This window comes from Pristiophorus japonicus, chromosome 3, assembly GCF_044704955.1.
Source record: "Pristiophorus japonicus isolate sPriJap1 chromosome 3, sPriJap1.hap1, whole genome shotgun sequence".
In the NCBI taxonomy this organism is placed as follows: domain Eukaryota; kingdom Metazoa; phylum Chordata; class Chondrichthyes; family Pristiophoridae; genus Pristiophorus; species Pristiophorus japonicus.
This window is the reverse complement of record NC_091979.1, coordinates 49,509,927-49,534,162: the sequence shown is the minus strand read 5'-3', so window position 1 is coordinate 49,534,162 and position 24,236 is coordinate 49,509,927. Positions and strand designations below refer to the sequence as shown.

Sequence of the window (24,236 nt, the reverse complement as noted above, 5' to 3'; positions counted from 1 at the left end):
ATCACTGTGGGTGGCAACAAGTTAAGGGCCAGTCACACCCATGTGTCGGGTGGGGACTCTCGGGAGGGAGAAAGTTTGGGCAGGTCAGAATTAATGCATTTCTGGAGGAGATCAGGAGCGTGGGAAAGAATTCTGTGCATTCACAATTTTGAAAAATCACTAAACCAACACCTCATTTCTCTCCCACACCCCCAACCTGTTTACAATTGTTGGAATTGGACAAAATGACTGCAGATCTATGTTGCAGTACACAACCACCTATACGAAGGCCTTCATAGTTCACATGTAGACTAAATGTAACACATTTTGTTGCTACGTGAGGATTGTTTTGTAACTAAGTGGATTTTTTTAAACTTCTGGCACCCACTGTTCCAGTTCTGCATAGACAATGGGAATTTTAATTTTTTTTTTAACCAGTCATCCGTCTGAGTATGCGAGACTACCAATTCGTGCTAAATAACATAGGGTTAATTTGCAAACTTTTATACACATTAGAGTTGAGACTGCAGAACTTTTCAAGACCCTCACAACCAAGAGAATTACACTTTTATCCATCAGTCTTTGCTAAATTTGAACTTGGATCCTAGAGGTGAAAAGGACTGTTCTTTCTCTATATATATTCCTTACTCTTGATCAATTAAAATAAGAGGTGTAAATTTAGGTAAGATTTTTTGGGATTGAGGACGAATAGGGTTTTTGCAATGCCAGAGTAATAGACACATAATGCCGGACTTAGTTGAAGAAACTGAACTTCGTAAACTTAAGTATTGACTTGCAATAGTCATTAATTCGTGCTTTGAAACTTTTGAGATGTGATAAGGTACTAAATAAATGCAAGTCTTTGAATTGGTGACACTCATTGGTAGTTTTTTGATAACCTAATTTAAAGGTGACGAAGGAAATAATTAAAAATACTTAGATATCCAATTTGCACATTTCGCCTTTGAGTGGTTGTGTTCAGAACAAGTGCCTCATGCTCAAAATGCTTTGAAATCTTTGTTTCTCCTTCTTACTCTGCCTGAGATTGACTAACTCCATGGAGGCCAAGTATTGGGCTTGGGACATTCCAGCTCCACCTAGCTCGATGCGGCATCCTGTGACTAAGTCATTAGGGGAGTTGTATTGTTTCTAATGGAATAGCTTATTTTGAAGATTCATGCAAAAGCTGGTGAGTGACTGAAAATGTCAAAATGTTGCAAGGCAATAGTGTCAATTCGCAACTCAAATAATACAGGTTTAACAATGCATATTCAAGACTGATTTTGATGTAAATGGCACATGCATCTGTTCACCAGCTGAAGATTTAGTCGGATATTTTCCTATTTTCCCCCCCCCCCCCCCCATTATTTATCAATTTTTAAAAACTATATACATATTTTTGTAGTTCCATATTCTCTGGACTCAAAAACAGCATTTCCTTTTGTGTAATAGGAATTGTTATTTTGTTTGATCTCAAATAGTTCAGCTATTCATTCCCACTTTTTTATATTTTTAAAAATCCAACAGTTTGTATTAAATTGCTATCCATGATGCAACTGCCAGCACCATGGAATATGCTGGCTTTCAAAATGTAACGCATGAAAGTGAACCGTACTGCATTGCATTTTCATATTTAAAGATGTAAGTCTTTGCAATTTGATATCTATCACGAAGGGCATGGAATAATCATTTCTTCAGATATTCACTTCTCGTCAGGTTACTAAGAATTATTCGAGATTGATGCAAATTCAAAATGAGCAGCCGTCCTTGGATCAGCAGAATTCTTAACCGTTGCATATTTGCTATAGAATATAGTTTTAAATATCGCTTTACAACTGTGTAAGCTTGTTAGGAGAGTTTCTTGAATTGTAAAGGTTTATAGTGTACAAGTGTTTGCAACATTTCAGTAATTTTGGTGTGAACAGTTGCATCTTTTTATTTTAGGAAAAAGAATGTGGTATATTGTGTTTTTAGCTGAAAATGTTAAATTCTGAACAGGGAAATGTCCTATATTCGCCTGTTTTGGACTACAGTACAAAATATTTTGCTGGCTGGTCCAGTGGCACAATTGTTATACTGATATGCTGTGCCATGTGTTAATAAGGGCCAAATTTGCGAAGAGTTCAACATGCCAGTACTTTCTCATTGAGCGTGGGGGTGGGGGGTGGGGCGGCGGCGGCAGCTTTATTCCCTAAATGATTAGCTCTATTATCTTTAGAATCTCCAAGATGGTGTCTTGCATACTTGGGGAAACTGCTGTTCAGTTACCTCCTGAGCTGCTGAATCACCATATACTTGATTCTGACTAGTTCTATTATGCTGCATAGATCTCCATCATCATCATCATAGACAGTCCCTCACAATCGAAGAAGACTTGCTTCCACTCTAAAAATGAGTTCTCAGATGGCTGTACAGTCCAATGCGAAAATTACAGTCTCTAACAAGTGGGGCACACAGTGATTGAAGGAAAGGGTGGGTGGAGAGCCTGGTTTGCCGCACGCTCCTTCCACTGTCTGCGGTTGGTTTCTGCATGTTCTCGGCGACGAGACTCTAGGTGCCCTCCCGGAAGCTCTTCCTCCACTTTAGACGGTCTTGGCCCAGGTGCCGGTGGGGATGTTCGCACTTCACCATCACAAAGACCATCTACTTCCACCCCTATATCTGGTCCTGCCTTTTCCCACCTGCTGCCAAAACCGTTATCCCCATTTTTATCACCTCCAGATTTGACTGTTGGGTGCTCTCTTAGACGGCCACTCTTCCTTGACATCTGTAGATTTCAGCCCATTGAAAGCTTTGCCCATATCCTATTCTGCCCCAAATGCTGCTCACCGAACATCCCTAGCCTTGCTGACATATATTGGCCCCCAACTCATTGGTCTTCCAACACCCCAAATTTAAAATTCTCAAACTCATGTTTAACTTCTTTTCATTGCCAACCCTATGCACCCCTGTCCAGCCAAACTGCTATTCCTGAACTCTTGTGCATTCCCTTTCCCTTCGCCCCACCATCGGCTGCTGTGGGGCCTACATGGCTGCAGGCTGTAGAATTGCATCCCAAATCCCCTTTTCCTCTCCACCATTCCTCCTTAAAACCCAACACTTTGGCCAGGCTTTTGGTCACTGTCCTTTGGCTCTTGGTGTCCATTTTCTGAATATGCATTTCAGATTTTTTTTTGACATTAAAGGTACTATGTAAGTGCAAGTTCTTGCTGCCTGTTGTGTATTTCTTCAAGTTTGAATTATTCAACTCCTGGGCTGAAACTTGTTAATTGCATCCAGTTGAATATAAAGGGATTTTCTACATTAGTAGAGTTTAATTTGTTTCAATTTCTGAAATGTTTTCTCATTTATTGAGTACATTTTCTTTAATGGGTTTATGAACGCAGTCCTCATCTTGGTGATGTTTCAGGATGTGAGTAAGCCATGTTTGTGTATTCTTGTATCTGGCACAATGCATACTGATTAGGTCAAATTTCACAATCACCAAAAAAGTAAATTTTTTTTGGTGCAACTTGAGCCAAACCAGTTCACTGTCAAATCCTGACCAGTTCAAATTTCACAATCTGTAAAAGCAAAATTACTTAATCGCTATGAATTTTTTTCATTCACTGAAACAAACCAGCGAGCAACCAGCAACCTCCAAAAAAGCAGCTAATCAAAACTTTGAGGTTAAATTTGTTACATTTAATTGCTTCAGAAAATCTTCTCACACAACTGGATGCACATTGGCTGGGGTTATAAACATTTCTGTCCTTGGATCCTGGTTCTGGCTGTGCAAATGGTCTGGATTGAGCAAAACCCAGACTATATACACCAAACCCTCCACCTCTGCATTCCAACTGAGCTTTCTAACTCTACATAAGAACATGAGAAATAGGAGCAGGAGTAGTTCATTTGGCCCCTCGAGCCTGCTTCGCCATTCAATAAGATCATGGCTGATCTGATCATGGACTTCCCTGCCTGCTCCCCATAACCTTTTACTCCCTTATTGCTCAAAAATCTGTCTATCTCCACCTTTAAATATATTCAATGACCCAGCTTCCACAGCTCTCTGGGGCAGATAATTCCACAGATTTACAACCCTCAGAGAAGAAATTCCTCCTCATCTCAGTTTTAAATGGGCGGCCCCTTATTCTGAGACTATGCTCCCTAGTTTTAGTTTCCCCTATGAGTGGAAATATCCTCTCTGCATCCAACTTGTCGAGCCCTCTCATTATCTTATATGTTTCGATAAGATCACCTCTCATTCTTCTGAACTCCAATGAGTACAGGCCCAACCTGCTCAACCTTTCTTAAGTCAACCGCATCATCTCAGGAATCAACAGAGTGAACCTTCTCTGAACTCTGAACCAATGCAAGTATATCCCTCCTTAAATAAGGAGACCAAAACTGTATGCGGTACTCTAGGTGTGGCCTCACCAATATACCCTGTACAGTTGTAGCAGGACTTCTCTGCTTTTATACTCCATCCGCCTTGCAATAAAGGCCAACATTCCATTTGCCTTCCTGATTACTTGCTGTACCTGCATACTAACTTTTTTGTGTTTCATGCACAAGGACCCCCAGGTCCCTCTGTACAGCAGCATTTTGTAATTTTTCTCCATTTAAATAATTTGCTTTTTTATTTTTCCTGCCGAAGTGGCTAACCTCCCACTTTCCCACATTATACTCCATCTGCCAAATTTTTGCCCACTCACTTAGTCTGTCTATATCCTTTTGCAGATTTTTGTGTGTCCTCCTCACAACTTGCTTTCCCACCCATCCTTGTATCATCAGCAAACTTGGCTACATTACACTCTGTCCCTTCATCCAAATCATTAATATAGATTGTAAATAGTTGAGGCCCCAGCACTGATCCCTGTGGCACCCCACTAGTTACTGTTTGTTTGCAAACCGGAAAATGGCCCATTTATCCTGACTCGCTCTCTGTTTTCTGTTAGCCAATCCCCCCTCCATGCTAATATATTACCCCCAACCCTGTGAACTTTCATCTTGCATAGTAACCTTTTATGTGGCATGAATACCTTCTGGAAATCCAAATACACTGCTTTACTGTATTATGCTTTTCCAAATGTCCTGCTCCTATTTCCCTAATAATGGATTCCAATGGCAGGTGGTAGGCTAGCTGGTCAATAGTTTCCTGCTTTCTGTCTGCCTCCTTTTTTTAAATAGGGGCGTTTCATTTGCAGTTTTCCAATTCGCTGGGACCGCCCCAGAATCCCGGGAATTTTGGTAGATTACAACCAATGCATCCACTATCTCTGCAGCCACTTCTTTTAAGAGTCTAGGATGCAAGCCATCGGGTTCAGGGACTTGTCCACCTTTAGTTCTATTATTTTACCGAGTACTACTACTTTAATGACAGTGATTGTTTTAAGTTCCTCCCTCCCTATAGCCCCTTGATTATCCATTATTGGGATGTTTTTAGTGTCTTCTCCCATGAAGACTGATACAAAATATTTGTTCAAAATCTTTGCCATTTCCCTATTCCCCATTATTAATTCCTCAGTCTCATCCTCTAAGGGACCAATATTTACTTTAGCCTCTCTTTTCCTTTTTATATACCTATAGAAACTCTTACTATCTGTTTTTATATTTCTTGCTAGTTTACTTTCATAATCCCTCTTATTTTTTTAGTCGTTCTTTGCTGGTTTTTAAAAGTTTCCTAATCCTCTGGCCCCCCACTAATCTTGGCCACTTTGTATGCCCTTGTTTTCAATTTGATACCATCCTTTATTTCCTTAGTTAACCACGGATGGTTCTCCCTTCTCTTGCAGTCTTTCCTTGTCATTGGAATATATTTTTGTTGAGAGTTATGAAATACCTCCTTAAATGTCTGCCACTGCTTATCAACACTCCCATATGTTTTTCCCAGTCCACTTTAACCAACTCTGCCTTCATGCCCTTGTGGTCTCCTTTGATAAAGTTTGTGACACTGGTTTGAGATCCAACTTTTTCACCCTCCAACTGAATTTGAATCTTCAGATAAATGAATTTGGTCATAGCTACTCTGTGTTCACTTTCAGCTCTCTGACCAAACATCTCGTGAGTTCACCACCTTTGATCAGTCAGCAAATTCGAGCTGCTTCTCCACTAAACAAAAGACCCCAGAACTACCCATGCCCAAGATGTCATACCAACTCTCTGCCACTCCCCAACCCTTTGCTGCATCACCCATTTCCCTTCAACTCCTTATCTTCAAGGTGCCATATCCAATTTTTCTACTCTTTTTAAAAAAAAAAAAATATTGCATGCTTTCTTGAGTGGTTGGACATCAACATTCTTCAACATCATATAGGTAAGATGGGTGCCAAAGCTCAGCAGCATGAAGGGGCATCGTCACAAAAGAAACCTACAAGATGGTGCCTAACCCCACCCACTCCGTTTTCATTATCAATAAGTAATGTCACACAAGATCAGAGTACAATGGGCTAGTTAACTGCCTTAAAAAAAATGTTCTCTGGTGTTTGAAACCTCTTTCACTGCTAGTAAGCCATTAAAATGTATTACAATATTATTGTGTGGAGAGGAATCTAAATAGTTACTGCAGCACTCTTGCATATCAAATTTATAAAGCTATTTGGAATAAACTACATTTCTTGGACATGTTTTGCAAACCTTTTTCAAAAATCAAAACACTTTCATTTTGTGCAGGACGGAAAATCCGTCGATTTGTCCTTTACAAATTTGGGATTTAGGTGGTTAGCTTTACTGCAAATTAATTGCAACAAGAACAAAGAAAATTTTGACATGAGTTTATGATGATCTTTCCCAGATCTAATTGGGCATGTGTTTTTGAAGGAAAATAGAATTACCGATCACAAAGACCGCAACGGTTCCGGGGGAAAAGGCCTTGTCAGCAAGTAGGAATGGGCAGTAAATGTGGCTTTGTCAGTGTTGTCCATATCCTTGGAACAAACAATAAAAAAAGTTACTCAATGCAAGGATTAGCTTTAACACCAATATTAACTCTTAGGCTACAAAAATACATAAAAATTTTAATGACTTTGTTCACTCCCTCTGCTATTCCGCATCTCATTTGCTGTCCTCCATTCTCATGCAATTTAAACTAACCTGAACTCTGTGTTCAAGTACTTTTTTCACCCAGGAGGAAGGGAGTGGACGAAAAACGTGCCTGATTTCCTCCTCCTTTCTAGCCATATAGGAGTGGGGAAGATTCCCCCAAAATTTGCTTTGCTTTGTAATAAAAAATTGTGGAAGGGTGGCCTAGGCAGTTCATATTCTGAGTTATCTTCAGTGATATCTTGAATTGGGATTCTGTCACAGCATTCTAACTCCATTTATGCTACTCGAGGATGTTTGATAAATGTCTGTTCCTGGGCTACCACTAATCTGTTAAATGTAAAAAAGCAGATAGCTGGGAAACGTCAGGAAATGTATAGACACCTTTCATTATAATGTTATTGGATTAAATGCAATTTGGGTGATAGCAATTCCTCTCAAGTACCATAACTTTGTTCATGAAACTGTTGTAATTTTGATGATTTAAAAAGTATTACACGTTATTTACAGCATAGAAATAGGCCATTCGAGCCGACAGATCCACACGAGCCTCCTCCCGTCCCTCTTCATCTAACCCCATCAACATATCCTTCTCCCTTGTGTTTATCTAGTTTCCCCTTTAAGCCAGTTAATAATTCCTTTTAGGCAATTATAAATGTTCCCATTTTAAGAAAATGATTGAAGTAATGTGGGCAGGGAAATGTACCTAAAGAAGCTTGTATAATGAGGAGTAACATTGCTTGCTATGCCAAATCAAATAATTAACAGTTGCATTTTGTAATACTTTAAAAATATATTTTTGCAACTAAAAAAATAAAGTAGGAAATCCTGGTAGCGTATATAGTCAAATGTTTGTTTGGTTCTCAATCAGATGGCCTTTTGCACTTGGAATTGTACTGAAAATGCTGCATACACCATTTGGTTTTCAGTATCTGTTGAACTTAACTAATTTGATTTGTTAAGTTTTTTTTTAACATGAACACTTTTTTAAAAGAAATTCATTGAAGAGTTAAAGCATATCAAGATCTTTTAATTGATTTGTATTTATTAAAGTACCATTGTTCCGTATGTCCACTTATTACAATCAACAAATACAATGAAACAGAATGGTAAATGCACAGTAGCATGGCCCTGCGTCACATTAATTATCATATCATTGTGTCTTGTATGGTTATAATCACTGATTTCGTCAATTGCCTGCTAGAAAACAAATCAGTTTCCTTGAGAATTGAACTTTGGAGCAGTTAAATTTATGAACAGCTGCAAATAATACCATCCCTGTCAGTTTTCAATGAGGTAGAGACCCTATACTTTCTTGCTAACAACACAAAGTCCTTGTGTGGTTTTGGAAAATTTGAAGGATTTTGAAAAACTTTAGACAAATGCCTTGAGCCATTTGTCCCTCACTCTTGCATCATTTTTAAAATAATTTTTCCATCCAAGTTCACTTTGATATGGCAAATGCCACAAAGTGTAATTTCAGAATCCTCGGAGTACACAGTACATACAGTCTAATCAGTGGGCCTTATAAATAAATTATGCTTACTGCCGTATCGCCATAGGTGTCCCTGCACATGGTGTAGTGTAGACATCAGACTTATAGGCATTCTTCAAAAGAAGTAATGTATTTGGTCTGTATTTTATGTAAATTTTTATAACTAGACCACTGACCTTTCTGTTTGCTTATGGCCTTTCAAACAGATGGGATTGCAGAAAGAATAGCGGCAGAACTGCTTGGTTAACCCTGAAAGCCCAAACACTGAATTAGCATATTTTCCAGGAGAAGTAACACATGGCTAGTGTTGAGTACAATAGAGATTTAAAATCATCTTGTATAAAATTTAAATTCTATACTCTGAGATCCAGTCAACAATTTTCTAGCTTATCTAAGCTGCTTTGAAGGAAAAGGTGTTTAGCTTGCTTTGGATTATCAACTTGGAGACTGGAGTCGTGGTCCAACCCATACCTAGTTATCAAGCCACACTCCCTGTCGTAACGCTCCGTAAGACAAAGGTCCTCCATCAACCTGACCCTGCCACACAGCTCTGCCCCCCCCCCCCCCCCCAACCGTTATCAAAATTCATGGCGAGGCTTTGGACAATGTGGACCATTTTCCATACCTCGGGAGCCTACTGTCAGCAAGGGCAGACAACGATGACTAGATCCAACACCGCTTCCAGTGTGCCAGCGCAGCCTTCGGTCGCTTGAGGAAGAGAGTGTTTGAAGACCAGAACCTCAAATCTGGCACCAGGCTTATGTCTACAGGGCAGTGGTGATACCCGCCCTCCTATATGGCTGAGATGTAGACTATATACAGCAGGCATCTCAAAGCGCTGGAGAAAGTACCACCAGCGCTGTCTCCGCAAGATTCTGCAAATCCATTGGGACGATCGGCGCACTAACGTCTGTGTTCTTGCCCAGGCTAACATTCCCAGCATCGAAACATTGACCATGCTCGATCAGCTCTATTGAGCGGGCCACATCGTCCGCATGCCCAATGCGAGACTTCCAAAGCAAACGCTCCACTTGGAGCTTTGTCACGGCAGGTGGGCAAAGGAAACTCTTCAAGGACACCCTCAAAGCCTCCTTGACACAGTGCAACATCCCCACAGGCACCTGGGAATCCCTGGCCCAAGACCGCCCTAAGTGGAGGAGAAGCATCCGGGGAGGGCGCTGAGCACTTCGAGTCTCATTTGCCCAGAGGAAGGAGCATGCATCAACCCAAGCTCCCCACCCACCCTTTCATTCAACAACTGTCTGCCCCATCTGTGACAGAGACTGTAGGTCCCACATTGAACTCTTCAGCTACCTGAGAACTCACTTTTAGAATGGAAGCAAGTCATCCTCTACTCTGAGGGACTGCTTATGATGATGGTTATGATCAACAACGCACCATTTAAGGTCACAGACAAATTGTGCTATCTCAGTAGGAAAATCCTATGCATTGCGTGCCTGAATATCCGATATGCACTGCTGCTGAGCAAGATTTCCTGCCAAAAGTGCTAACTCTGAAAATTACTTCCTTGGTGTAAAATGTCTACACTTTATACTAAAAAAAAATCATAAAAATATACTGTTGCCGTTTGAAACCCCTACCTCAACTCTTCACTTGGCTATCTGAATGAATTCATTTTAGGAATTAGTGGCCCCATTTACAGATCAATGCACAACCCATATGCCTACCTACTCCAAGCTAATTTTAACTGGGCTGGGTGTTTTCCCCTCCTGGGGTCAAATGCACTGTTATGGGCTGTTTTCATTTGGCAAGCCAATTAATAATGCCATGTTTCTGGCAGGTGCATTTAAATTCATCTCTAGGTCTTGGGCCTGAAATTAATTGTCTCTTAAATGAGCATACTGATTGCATGATGTGGAGCAAGTTTGAAAAAGCATATTTGCCTTCAGTGTACAACTACTGTTGTAGTCAGCTTGGTTAAGAAAATGATCTGCAGGCAGCTATTGTTTACTCAAGAAGCCAACATTGAATAAAACAGGTTGATTTGCAGCATTATAATTTTTATTGATGAGTATGTGATAATGTGCCGATTTTCACAACAAAGCGTGTGTGTTTATAACACATGCGCAGAGTTTTTATTTTCAACACATAAACCTTGATCTGATAGAATATATTCACATCAATCAAAGCAACTACAATTAACATCTGGTCTTTCACTCTGCCAAACTCCAATGCTACCATAGCACCCCTTTTCTTTGTGCTGAGCACCACAGCAAGAACAGTCAGATACAATTCAAAACACCGACCTGCAGTTTCCTCTGCATTTGCATCCAGACACGCATGTAATTTATTCTGAGAGCTTTTGTATTATCTGCTTTTAATACATTTTTATGGCAAAGTATAAGCCACATTAAAAATTGAAAAGCTACCCCGATTGCAGGTTCTTAAAATTGGTGTGCCTGGCGAGCATGAATGATGATCATATGAGTTGAAACTTTAAATATTAAACTCAATGAAGAAATATACTGGTGTGGGTTTGGCGTTTTCTTGGGCCCCTGAGTGCTTCTGCTAATTTATGTCCATTTTGAGATCTGGCGTATTCTCATGAGTTTGGGAGGATACGAGAGTTTTTTTTTACCACATGGGCAAAATGGACACTTCCAGGTTGCGGCCATGGAAGAAACTCCAGGCCACAAAATGGTGATCTTTAAGCCTCAAACTAATAATGCAGAACTAAGACATCAACAGAAATATATGGTAGGCTTTGGTTAGGGTATAGGAATAGCAGCTTGGAGACTATGCGTTCAAATTGTGATGGCAAGTTTAAAAAGCGTGGGTGTTTATATAAAAAAAAATCCAGAAAAGACCCAGCTGGTTCACTAATAGCCTACCTGGACTGGATTGCATGTGATTATACAGTCCCACACCACATAGTTGACTCCAAATGCATTCTATAATGGCCTAGCAAGCCACTGTTGTAAACAATTGTTAACAAAGTTTAAAAATAAGGGACTTGTGGATGAACCTGTGAGCAACAAGCCAGGCATTGTATTGGGACAAGACTGTGGCAAACTGTGCCCAGCTGACCCTGCAAGGTTCTTCCCACTATCAGGATAGGCCCACCAGAGGTGGAATTGCAGCATATGGTCGGGTGGAAGTGTCCTCCACATTGTCTCTGAACCCCTTGGCTTTGGATCAAATAATATCAAGAAAACCTTCTGCTGATCACCATCTAATGCTGAGTACTCGGTAGTACCACCATTGCCTGAGCCAGCCAGACTGGGCCTGCCTTAGATGATGAAGGAACCAAAACAAAGAATTAATCTACCTATTTCACTCTCATCTTCACCATGAGGATATTCTGCAATATAAGAGTGTGCAATGGACTAGGAACAGTTCTTGCAGCGAAAAACTGGGTCAATGAGGCGCAGTGGGTCACCAGCAGCAGCAGAATTCAATACCACCCATCGCAATCTAACTAATGGTCCAGCTCATCCCTCACTCCTCAATCACCCAGCTAGGAGACCAACTCTGTTCAATAGAGTGTAGAAGAGCATGCGAGGAGGAACACCAGGTATAACTTAAAATGAGATACTAACCTACTAAAGCTACCTGACTGCTAAACACCAAAAGCAGCAGGCTATAGACCGAGCCAAGTGGTCCTACAATGAATGGATCAGAGCAAAGCTGAATATACTGGTTACAACAAAGGATATGGGCCATGATGAAACCCTGGCTGCGATGTTGAAGATCTGTGCACCAGAGCTAGCCGCTCCCCTAACCTATGTCATTGCACCTAACCAACAATGTGGAAGTGCTACATATAGACTTGTTAGCAAAATTAAAGTCCATGGGATTAAAGGGGCAGTGGCAGCATGGATATGAAATTGGCTAAGAGGCAAAAAGGAGAGTAGTGGTGAATGGTTGTTTATCAGATTGGAGGGAAGTATACAGTGGTGTCCCCTAGGGGTCGGTATTGGGACTACTGCTCTTTGATGAATATTAATGACCTGGACTTGAGTACAGGGGGCATAATTTCATAATTTGCAGATGATACGAAGCTTAAGTAAAATGAGGAGGATAATAGCAGATTTCAAGCAAACATAAAAGACTGGTGAAATGGGCAGACACATGACACATGAAATTTAATGCAGAGAAGTGTGATGTGATGCATTTCGGAAGGAAAATTGAGGAGAGGTAATATGAATTAAATGGCACTATTTTAATGGGATACAAGAACAGAGACTCAAGGATTCACATACACAAATCATTGAAGGTGGCAGGACAAGTTGTGAAGGTTGTTTGTTTGTTTTTTTTTAAAAAGCATACGGTATCCTTGGCTTCATAAATAGATGCATTGAGTGCACAACCAAGGAAGTTATGCTAAACCTTTATAAATTACTGCTTAGGCTTTGGCTCGAGTAATCTATCCAATTCTGGGCACCACACTTTAGGAAGGATGGCAAGGCCTTGAAGAGGGTACAGAGAAGGTTTATTAGAATGATGCCAAGGATGAGGGGTTTTGTTTATCCGTAGAGACTAGAGAAGCTGGGATTGTTTTCCTTGGAGCAGATTTGATAGAGATGTTCAAAACTGAGGGGTTTTGATAGATTAGATATGGACAAACTGTTTCCATTGGTAGAACAGTCGGTACCCAGAGGGGACAGATTTAATATAATTAACACGAAAAATCCAGGGATGGAATTAGAATTCTTTTTACATAAGGAGTTGTTACTATCTGGAATACATTACCTGAAAGAGTTGTGCAATTCGATTCAGTAGTAACTTTCAAAAGGAATTGGATGTATACTTGAAAAATACAAATTTGCAGTGGAGTGGGACTAATTGGATAGCTCTATTAAAGACCTGGCACGAACACAACAGACCAAATGGTCGTCTCCTGTGCTGTATGATTCTAAGATTGCCTAGGTATGTCCTTGCCACAAAAAACAGGATAAATCTAATCCGCCCCATTACTGCCCTGTTGGCCCAATCATCAGTAAAGCGATTGAAGGAGTCATCAATAGTGCCAACAAGAAACACTATTGACTTGCTCACCTAACACTCGGTTTGGGTTCTGCTTGAACCATTTGGCTCCGGACCTCATTGTAGTCTTGATGCAGACGGATGCAAGAGTCCAATGATAGGGAGAGGCGAGAGTAGCTGTCCTTAAGGCAACATTGAACTGAAGCAAAACAAGTCAATTGTGGTCAAAGGGAAAACCTCTTTATGTCAGATTATGATTCCAAGGAAGATGGTTGGGGTTGTCATAAACTAATGATTACCACCTGTGGATATCCTCATCGAAGCATCCTCACCCCAACCATCATCAGCTTCTTTGTTAATGACCATGCCTGTATCATAGTGGGCTATTGCAGGCGATTCCAGGGATCATCTTCAATCCAACTCCTCAGTTAATTAATCAGCCCATGCCAGCCTACAGCAAGACCTGGAAAACATCTTGACCTGGGCCGGCGTGCGACAAGTAACGTTTACACCACAAGTGCTAGGTAATGACCATCTTGAATGAGAGAGTCCAGCTGTCCCCACCCCACCTTTCAACAGTACCACTTTTGCTGAGTCTTCCACTGCAAACTTCTGGGGGGTGGGGGGGAGGAGACTGTTCATCAAAAGCATATCTGATCCAGCCATATCAAAACTTTAGTTACAAAAGTAGGGCACAGGCTGGGTACTCTGCGACAGGTGACTCCCATCCTGACCCCTCAAAGTCTCTTCACCAGCTAGAAGGCTCATCAGAAATGTAATGGGATACTCACCACTTGCCTGGATGGGTGCAACTCCAGCAACACTCTTAAGCGTGGCACCATCCAAGACAGAGCAGTTTGTTTGACTGGTACCCATGCCTCTGGGCACACTATTCACTCTCCCCATCACTGGCTCTCCGTGATTGCAGTATGTATTGTCCACAGGATGCACTGAGGCAACTTGCCCAGCTTACTTCAACATGTACCAGACCTACGACCTCACTCAACTACCGAGGAAGGAGCAACACTATCATGGGAATACCAGTGCGTGCAAGTTTTCTGTCAGGCCATGCACCCTTCTGACTCTGATGTAAAGGCTGTTTCTTCATCATCGCTGGTTCAATATCCTGAATTTCTCTACCTACCATCACTGATTACCATTGCCACAAGAACTGTAGCAATTCAAGGAAAAGGACGACCATCTTGGGCCATAGGCAATAAATGCAGCTTGATTGCAGTATATAACAGTGGTAAGTCCTGTATTTATCATATTAAATATTATAAGAAAATATAACATGGCTTGATTTGATAGAAAATGAATCACAATGAGTTGGGTGTTCATAATTCATTGCCCAACAGGCTCTCCAATAGTGCATTGACTTTTTGGTAAGCCAGAGAGACCTATTTTATGTAGGTTTACATTTTTTTTCTGGGGGAAGAAACATTTGCCACACTACCCAAACTGGGTAATTGAGCAATTCTTCCAAATTGTCCATGTGTTTTCTGTTGGGTACCGAGGTAATTTTACAAAGACTTGCAAATGGTCTTAGGCATGTATTATAAGGGTAGCATGGTTGGAAGCATAGGAAATCAAGCTACCTTGATGACTCAATAAGTAAATGTGTCGTCGTATGCTTTGAGCTACACCGATGTTATCAATGATTTAGACTTGCATGTAGGAAATATGATTTAAGAAGTTTGCAGATAAAATTGTCTAGGTGGTTGATGAAGAAAGCTGTGGACTGCAGGAAGATATAAATTAACTGGGCAGGTGGGCAGAATGGTGGCAAATGCAATTCAATCTGGAGAAATTTGGGAAGGGCTAACAAGGTAAGAAATACATATTAAATGGTAGGACACTGAAAAGTGTAGAGGACAAAGGGACCTTGGAGTGCACGTCCACAGATCCCTGAAGGTAACAGGCCAGGTAGATAAGGTGGTTAAGAAGGCATACAGAATACTTGTCTTTATTTGCTGAGACATAGAATACAAGAGCAGAGAGGTTATGCTTGAACTGTATAAAACACTAGTTACGCCACAGCTAGAGAACTGCATGCTGGTCACCACATTACAGGAAAGATGTGATTGCACTGGAGAAGATACAGAGGAGATTTACAAGGATGTTGCCTGGACTGGAGAATTTTAGCTTGGAGGAAAGATTGGATAGGCTGGGTTTGTTTTCTTTAGGAGGCTGAGGGGGAGACCTTTATTGAGGTGTCTGGAGAGGCCTAGATAGAGTGGATAGGAAGGACCTATTTCCCTTAGTAGAGGGGTAACAACCAGGTGCCATAGATTTAAAGTCATTAGTAGAAAGTATAGAGGGGATTTGAGGAGAAATTTCTTCACCCAGAGGGTGGTGGGGGTCTGGAACTCACTGCCTTAAAGGGTGGTAGAGGCAGAAACCTTCACCACATTTAAAAGATACTTGGATGTGCACTTGAAGTGTCAAGAGCTGGAAGGTGGGATTAAGCTGGATAGCTCTTTGTTGGCTGGTGCGGACACAATGGGCCGAAATGGCCTCCTTCAATGCTGTAAATTTCTATGATTACTAGGAAGGTCCCAGGAAGTTCAGTCTTTGGTTTCTGCTGAGTTACTACTTTTTCATCGGGTTAGTAGCGTAAAAATGACACACGGGATGATGGTGCAAGGCAAAAGGGAGTTATAATGAGACAAGTAAAGAAACAAAGGATGGGTCTCAAGGAGCTGTAAATTGCAATAGCAGAACCATTACTAGCACCTGCTTTTTGGAGGGAAAAAATGGGACCAGTGGTCATGACAACTAGTTGTTTTCATGACTAGTTTTGCCATCCATTTTTCGCTTTCTCTCTTTCTCCCCGCCCCCCAAATAAACAAAATATGGAGAGCTATTAAGCATAAAACTAGCAGATTCAGATCTTCTGATTTCATGTTGGGTTAGAGATATTAGGCATCAGACTACCTGTCCATTTGCACTGCCATTTTCACACACAAGCACATTCTATACTTGATTCACGTCTGGCACAAATTTGATGTAAAAAATGGCCATAGTGCAACTATTGACTTTTTCTATTTAAATGGACTTTAGTCTGAGCTGTAAATGCTTTCATTTTAGTCGTGTGGCTTGCAGATATCCATTAACCACTCTTGAGTATTGTAAATGCTTTTTGCAAAGTCATGTCGGTGGAAACTTCTGTTTATACTATTGTTGTGGATCTTTTAAAATTCAGAAAGTATACTGCTGCAACAAAATAAATGCCTGAAGAAAACAGTCAGCAAACTTGTTGGATAGATAATGTGTTGCTCTTGGTACAGTAACTGACTCTGGGATAGACCTCCTTATAAATCCTGAGGGATCTTGTTAAGGTCAGTCTGACCCAAAATGAATGTGATAGTGCTGATAGTGAAATGGGTGTTAGAATATCTAACTTGTCCATTAAAATGGTTGGAGAATACTGTCTCAACTTTACAGTTATGTGTAGACAAGTATATTTCACGTACCTCCATTGTATCTTCTAGTTGTCTTCGCCAGACTCTATTCCCAAACCTATTTAGATATAACAGTCTTTGAATAGTATTTGTGAAAGATGTACACTGGAGGTTTGGATGTTACTATTGGCTTGGGATTTTAAGCTTGTAATAGAAGTGAATTATAGGTTCCCTGATGTTTGAGAGTAAATGCACAGCTTGCTGTTGTACTGAGAAATACAGACTGGGACACATCCAGGATTGTCTGTACTGAGTTAGCGAATTTCACAATTGACATTCTAACTCCTGGGCAAAGGAGGGACGATTGACCGACCATGGTTTCCACTCCTGATTGCTATCCAGTTGTATCCACAGTCTGTGTGTAAAGACTTCTGGATAGGACAGGAGCAGGCTTAATTTATCCCTAAATAAATAGCCTGTTGAAATTGGGAAGTGGGGGGGGGGAAATTTTAGCCTAAAAAAAAAGTGGGTCGGTTGGGGATGTATGAAAGTTAGTGTTAAAAATCCGAATCGCGACCTGACCCCGTCTCCAACCTGCCCAATTCCGCTTTTAAGAGACAATCCACTGCCAGGCGGCGGGTTGTCTATTTAAGTATTATGAGGCTGGAAGCCTCTGCTTTAGCCTCCGTTTTGTACTTCACTTCAGCTGGTCAGGTTTTGCAGCTCTGATGAAACCTGCCAGCGAGGACTGCTGGGTCCCTGCCTAACCCACTCCCCACAATTGGAGACCCCCAGCCCCATCACAGGACTCCAATTGCCTCCACGAAGTTTCTTCTCTTTTTTTCCCCCCTCGCCCCACCACTCCTCCGGATGCCCCACGGCTCCTGATCATCTTCAGATTCTCCCACTTTCCCCCCTTGGCCATCCGGCCACCCTGTGATCATCTTCCGACCCGCCCTCCACCCCCACCCCAGCCGCCACTCCTGGCCCATGATCATTAATGCACCCCTCCAGCTGCCCCGGCCCCCACATAACCTCTCCCTCCTCTGTGCGGCCTAGTGCTGCAGACCTACCCGCCCTGGCTGACTGCGAGTGGGAAACCAAAGACTTCCCATGCAAATCAGGCCCTGGCATTTAATTCTGCATTTCTCTCTGGTTTCCTGACTGTTTCAGAGCTCCCATGCTCCCAACCCGCCTTTCCCATTAAAATTCAGCCCTTGGTGCCTACGTGTACACTTGAACAAAGCTTATTAGCATAGAACCAATCATAAAATCTTTTAAATTGATCCCCGTTACTGTTTTTAGTATTTTGAACAATAATAGCCTTCCTATGTTCAGGTGACTAGAATGATCTGGTACACCATAGAAAAATACCCCATCATGCTTCGCAGAGACATAAGGAAAACCGAATGGAGAGCCAAAGAAGAAAAGTTTTGTGAAGGTTGGGTAATCAAAAGCTTGACTGACGCGGTGGATTTTAAGGAGGTTCCTAAAGCCGAAGGAGGTGGTGGCAAGGTGAAGGATTTTAGGGAGGGAATTTCCGAGAGTTGGACCAATTTGTCCAATCTCCATATCCCTTAATTTTCCCTGAATCCAAAAATCTATCCATTTCAGCCTTGAATATACTCAATGATGCAGCATCCACAGCACTTTCGGGTAGAGAATTCCAAAGATTCACAATCCCGATTGAAGAAATTCCTCCTCATCTCCGTCTTAAATGGCCGATCCCTTATCCTGTGAGTATGCCTCTTGTTTAAGACTCTCCAGCCAGGGGTAACACCCTCTCAATCCCCCTCAATCTTGTATGTTTCAATGAGGATTGCCTCTCATTCTTCTAAACTCCAGAGAGTATAGGCCCATTCTACACAATCTCTCATCCCTGGACTCAATCTAGTCGAGTTGTCGATGTTTCCTACACTAAAAGATTATCTGGTCATTTAGCTCATTGCTATGTGCAAATTGGTTGCTGGGTTTCCTTGCATTATAACAGTGACTACACTTCAAAAATACTTTAATTGGGTTTTTAAATGCTTTGGACGTTCTGGGATTGTGAAAGGTGCTAAACAAATGTGTTATTTCTAGCTCATTTGAAGTTGGATAGAAATATTTTTAATTGAGGAAATATATCAAATTTTGCAACAAAAAAAAAGCCCACATTGCTCTGTCAATTTAAGTACTGAAGTCCTTGAATATAAATAAAATAATTGTCATAAAAATTGAAGCTGCAATTACTGTAGGATTTTGTTTATTCTCCATGCATAGTGTTAGAGTTTGCATTCATCATTTTGCTGTGAATTAAATTGCGTAGAGGGCTACAATGATGTAATAAATGTTTTCTCCATGTGTAGAAGTTTGATACCTGTCGTCTCTTCAGTGTGTTGTAGAATTAAATTATGATTACAATTTACCTGCCAAACATTAAACATTTTTGTACTGCATTGTCAATCTCGCTAAATATGCCAAAGCAGCTATTTTAGTGCTGTCAATCCTGTCACTATTTGCTATTTTACAATGTCATGATGGCATATTTGTGCTCCATTGTATGTTGCCTGTGACTGTTATGTGTGTTTGTGCCAGGAACTTTTTAATGTCTTGAATATCATCAGGCAAATTGCCATGGGCCACTTTTATGACTTCTCATTGTTGATACCTTGAAGCAGATTGATTGGACCTTTTTAAAAAGGAAAGGGAGGAGATTTGGAAAAATGATCTGTGTAACTGTAGCGTGTGCACTTATCTGTAATGTCACATGCCAGTCAGTGTTTGAACTTCCCTGGAAAAACTTGAGTTTTAAAGCATGTTTACAGCCAATAAAAACACCTGGAAACCTGCTCACGCCTCCAAGAAAGTAGCAGTAAGTCAAGTATATATCTTTTTTTGAAAGACTTTGTAGAAAAGATAGGAAAATGTAAAATAAATAGTCCAGAGACAATAGAATGGGGGTAAAAGGCAGACAACCAGCAAAATTGCTGTGCACAACAGGTGCTGGTAATGGAGGATGGCTGCATCAGAGCTACTGGGAGTGGGGGAGGTGTGGGCTGGTCCTTGTGGTGATACACAGTCCAGCAAAGGTAGTCCACTTCCCTGGGGTCTATGGTCTTTCTTCTGCCACATTCCCAGGCCATGGCAACCCCTTGCACTTTGCCAGATTTTCCATGCTTCCCTCTCCCTCTGCTATTCTTTTGTAACCTTTTACACCACCTGTGGATCCGTCTTTTGTTTCTATCTTCTGCTTAGGCAGTCCCCCGGAGTCAAGGATGACTAAAATGAGTTCTAAGGTGACTGATGACACCAATGTGGGATCTACAGTCTCTGTCACAGGTTGGAGGGACGGGTGGATGGTGTGCTTGATTTGTCGTACACTGTTTGTACTTGGCTTCCGTGGCTCCCGGCGAAGAGACTTAGTGTTCGGTGCCTTCTCGGATGCTCCTCCTCATTGTTGAGCGGCCTTGGGCCAGGCATTCCCAAGAGTTGTGGGGATGCTGCATTTTTTTCAAGGAGGCTTTGAGGATTTCCTTGAAGTGTTTTTTCTGCCCTCCTGGGACTCGGCTGCCGTGACATAGCTCGGAATAAAATGCTTCGTTTGGGAGTCTAGCATTGGGCATGTGGACAATGTGACCCATCCATCGGGGCTGGTTGAGCGTGGTTAATGCCTCGATGCTGGGGATGTTGGCCTGAGAGAACGTTGACGGTGCGCCTATCCTGCCAATTAATTTGCAGAATTTTGTGGAGGCGGCATTGGTGGTACTTCTCCAGTGCTTTGAGGTGCCTACTGTACACAGTCCATGTCTCTGAAGCATATAGGAGGGCGGGTATCACTACTGCTCTGTAGACCATGAGCTTGGTGCCGAGTTTGAGATTCTGGTCTTCGAACACACTTTTCCTCAGGCGACTGAAGGCTGCACTGGCACACTGAAGACAATGTTGGACTTCGTCATCGATGTCTTTCCTTGCTGATAGTAGGCTCCCAAGGTATGGGAAGTGGTCCACATTGTCCAAGGTCTCATCGTGGATCTTGATAACCCGGGATGATGGGTAGTCATGTTTGACAAATTTGCTGGAATTCTTTGAGGTTGTAATGGACAGGGTGGATAAAGGGGAACCAGTGGATGCGGTGTATTTGGACTTCTAGAAGGCATTTGACAAGGTGCCACATAAAAGGTTATTGCACAAGATAAAAGTTCACAGGGTTGGGGATAATATATTAGCATGGGTAGAGGATTGGCTAACTAACAGAAAACAGAGAATCTGGATAAATGGTTCATTCTCTGGTTGGCAACTAGTAACTAGTGGGGTGCCGCTGGGACCCCAAATATTTACAATCTAAATGACTTGGTAGAAGGAACCGAGTGTAGCCAAGTTTGCTGACGATACAAAGCTGGGAGGAAAAGCAATGTGTGAGCAGGACACAAAAAATCTGCAAAAGGACATAGACAGGCTAAGTGAGTAGGCAAACATTTGGCAGATGGTGTGTAATGTTGGAAAGTGTGAGGTTATGCACTTTTGCAGAAAAAAATTAAAGAGCAAGTTATTATTTAAATGGAGAAAGATTGCAAAATGCTGCAGTACAGTGGGACCTGCGGGTACTTGTGCATGAAACACAAAAGGTTAGTATGCAGGTATAGCAAGTGATCAGGAAGGCCAATTGAATCTTGGCCTTTATTGCAAAGGGGATGGAGTATAAAAGCAGGGCAGTCTTGGGAATGCCTGGCCCAAGGCCGCTCAACAATGAGGAGGAGCATCCGAGAAGGCACCGAACACTAAGTCTCTTCGCCGGGAGCCACGGAAGCCAAGTACAAACAGTGTACGACAAATCAAGCACACCATCCACCCGTCCCTCCAACCTGTGACAGAGACTGTAGATCCCACATTGGTGTCATCAGTCACCTTAGAACTCATTTTAGTCATCCTTGACTCCGGGGGACTGCCTAAGCAGAAGATAGAAACAAAAGACGGATCCACAGGTGGTGTAAAAGGTTACAAAAGAATAGCAGAGGGAGAGGGAAGCATGGAAAATCTGGCAAAGTGCAAGGGGTTGCCATGGCCTGGGAATGTGGCAGAAGAAAGACCATAGACCCCAGGGAAGTGGACTACCTTTGCTGGACTGTGTATCACCACAAGGACCAGCCCACACCTCCCCCACTCCCAGTAGCTCTGATGCAGCCATCCTCCATTACCAGCACCTGTTGTGCACAGCAATTTTGCTGGTTGTCTGCCTTTTACCCCCATTCTATTGTCTCTGGACTATTTATTTTACATTTTCCTATCATTAACACTGTTTCCCACTTTCCAGATGCTACCTGACTGAGTGCTTCCAGCATTTTCTGTTTTTTATTTTAAGTAACATTAGTGTTTTTATTTAAATTTATATTTGAAAAAATATTCTAATACTACTACTCAATTTGGGTAATTTTGTAAATATTTATATTGCAGAACTGCTTGAAGTGGGGGCTGCTGTATTGTCTGGTAGACATAGTGAGGTGGAATCTGGCTAATTTTTTGAGGGCTTTATTCCATGGCACTGGAACAATAGAAAAAAGAATTATGCATGTGTGAACTTGCATTGATTGCCCAGCTTTTGAGAAGTAGTTTTTAAATTTTGTTTGAGTACCGTGCCTTCCCATGAACAAAAAAATTGCATTGATCGCTTGTACAAGCATGCTGAGTCACTTGGCCTGCCAGCTCACAGAGAAAATTGTAACCTGTGCCCCCAGTGGTGCTTGTGTTTGTATTACCACTATGATCTTGCGGAGACATCATTGGTGATATTTCTCCAGCGCTTTGAGGTATCTACTGTATATGGTCCATGTCTCTTAGCCATACAGGAGGGCGGTTATCACTACAGCCCTGTAGACCATAAGCTTGGTGCCAGATTTGAGGGCCTGGTCTTCGAACACTCTCTTCCTCAGGTGACTGAAGGCTGCACTGGCACACTGGAGGACCAAGTCATCGATGTCTGCCCTTGCTGATAGTAGGCTCCCGAGGTATGAAAAGTGGTCCACGTTGTCCAAGGCCGCACCGTGGATTTTGATGACCAGGGGGCAGTGCTGTGTGGTGGGATCAGGTTGGTGGAGGACCTTTGTCTTATGGATGTTTAGTGTAAGGACCATGCTTTTGTACGCCTCTGTGAAGATGTTGACGATGACTTGGAATTCAGCCTCTGTGCGCAGATGCAAGCATAGTCAGCGTACTGTCGTTCAACGATAGAGGATGGGCAGTCTTGGATCTAGCCTGGAGGTGATGAAGGTTGAACAAGTTCCCACTGGTTCTATAGTTTAGTTTCATTCCAGCAGGGAGCTTGTTGAGCGTGAGATGGAGCATTGCAGCGAGTAAGATCGGGAAGATCGATGTCTCCGCAAGATCCTGAAAATCCCCTGGGAGGATAGACGCACCAACGTCCGTGTTCTCGATCAGGCCAACATCCCCAGCATCAAAGCACTGACCACACTCTACCAGCTCTGTTGGGCAGGCCACATTTGTCTGCATGCCCGACACAAGACTCCCAAAGTAAGCGCTCCACTCGGAACTCTTACATGACAGGCGATCCCCAAGTGGGCCGAGGAACCATTTCAAGGACACCCTCAAAGCCTCCTTGATAAAGTGCAACATCCCCACCGACACCTGGGAATCCCTGGCCAAAGACCGCCCTAAGTGGAGGAAGAGCATCCGGGAGGGTGCTGAGCACCTCGAATCCTATCGCCGAGAACAAACCGGAACCAAGCGCAGACAGCGCAAGGAGCGTGCGTCAACCCAGGCTCCCTGCCCACCCTTTCCTTCAACGACTGTCTTTCCCACTTGTGACAGAGACTGTAATTCCCATATTAGACTGCACAGTCACCTGAACTCACTTTTAGAGTGGAAGCAAGTCTTCCATGATTTCGAGGGACTGCCTATGATGATGATGACTAAGGATGGTGATTACCGAAGAGATGAGTTTCCCTAGTCGTCGTCATCATAGGCGGTGCCTCGAACGAGGATGACTTACTTCCACGTGAGTTCACAGATGTTTCAATAAAGGACCCGATGTTCCAGTCCTGAAATCCAGTTGAGGGGGTGGAAGATGCCTGTGCGTGAATGTTTTTAACGTGTGGTGACGGTTGCATATCAGCCTGTGGAGGTTGTCATTTTTCCTGGACTTGCTAAGTCGTGAGTTAAAATAGATTAACGATTTACAAGACTCTTACTTGATGGACTGCATTACTCCATTTGGGATGTTTGGCACAATCTCAATTGAGAGGCACAACACTTATTTCCAGTTCACAGATGTTCTCCTGTTTGTGGAAGCCTGTACGTGCTAGCAGTGTGAAAGCCAGCCGCACTGGTGTATGGAATGTTGTTTCTCTCACTGCTCTAGCCAGAAACTATGAAGGTCCCTTAATCTTGCCTGT

At 42.3% G+C, this 24,236-nt stretch overlaps 1 protein-coding gene across 2 annotated transcripts in view; it reads left to right on the top strand.

The window, feature by feature from the left end:
- LOC139259729 (activin receptor type-2A) overlaps nt 1-24,236 on the top strand; it is a 163,786-nt gene that overhangs the window by 8,693 nt on the left and 130,857 nt on the right. The window contains exon 1 of one of the 2 annotated variants that reach the window (XM_070875354.1): nt 18,536-18,584. The exons of the other annotated variant lie outside the window; for it this stretch is intronic. Within the exon in view, the coding sequence (XP_070731455.1) occupies nt 18,566-18,584 (19 nt within the window). The 5' untranslated portion in view covers nt 18,536-18,565. Of the gene's footprint in view, nt 1-18,535; nt 18,585-24,236 lie in introns of those variants that run through there. 2 annotated transcript variants of the gene reach the window in all.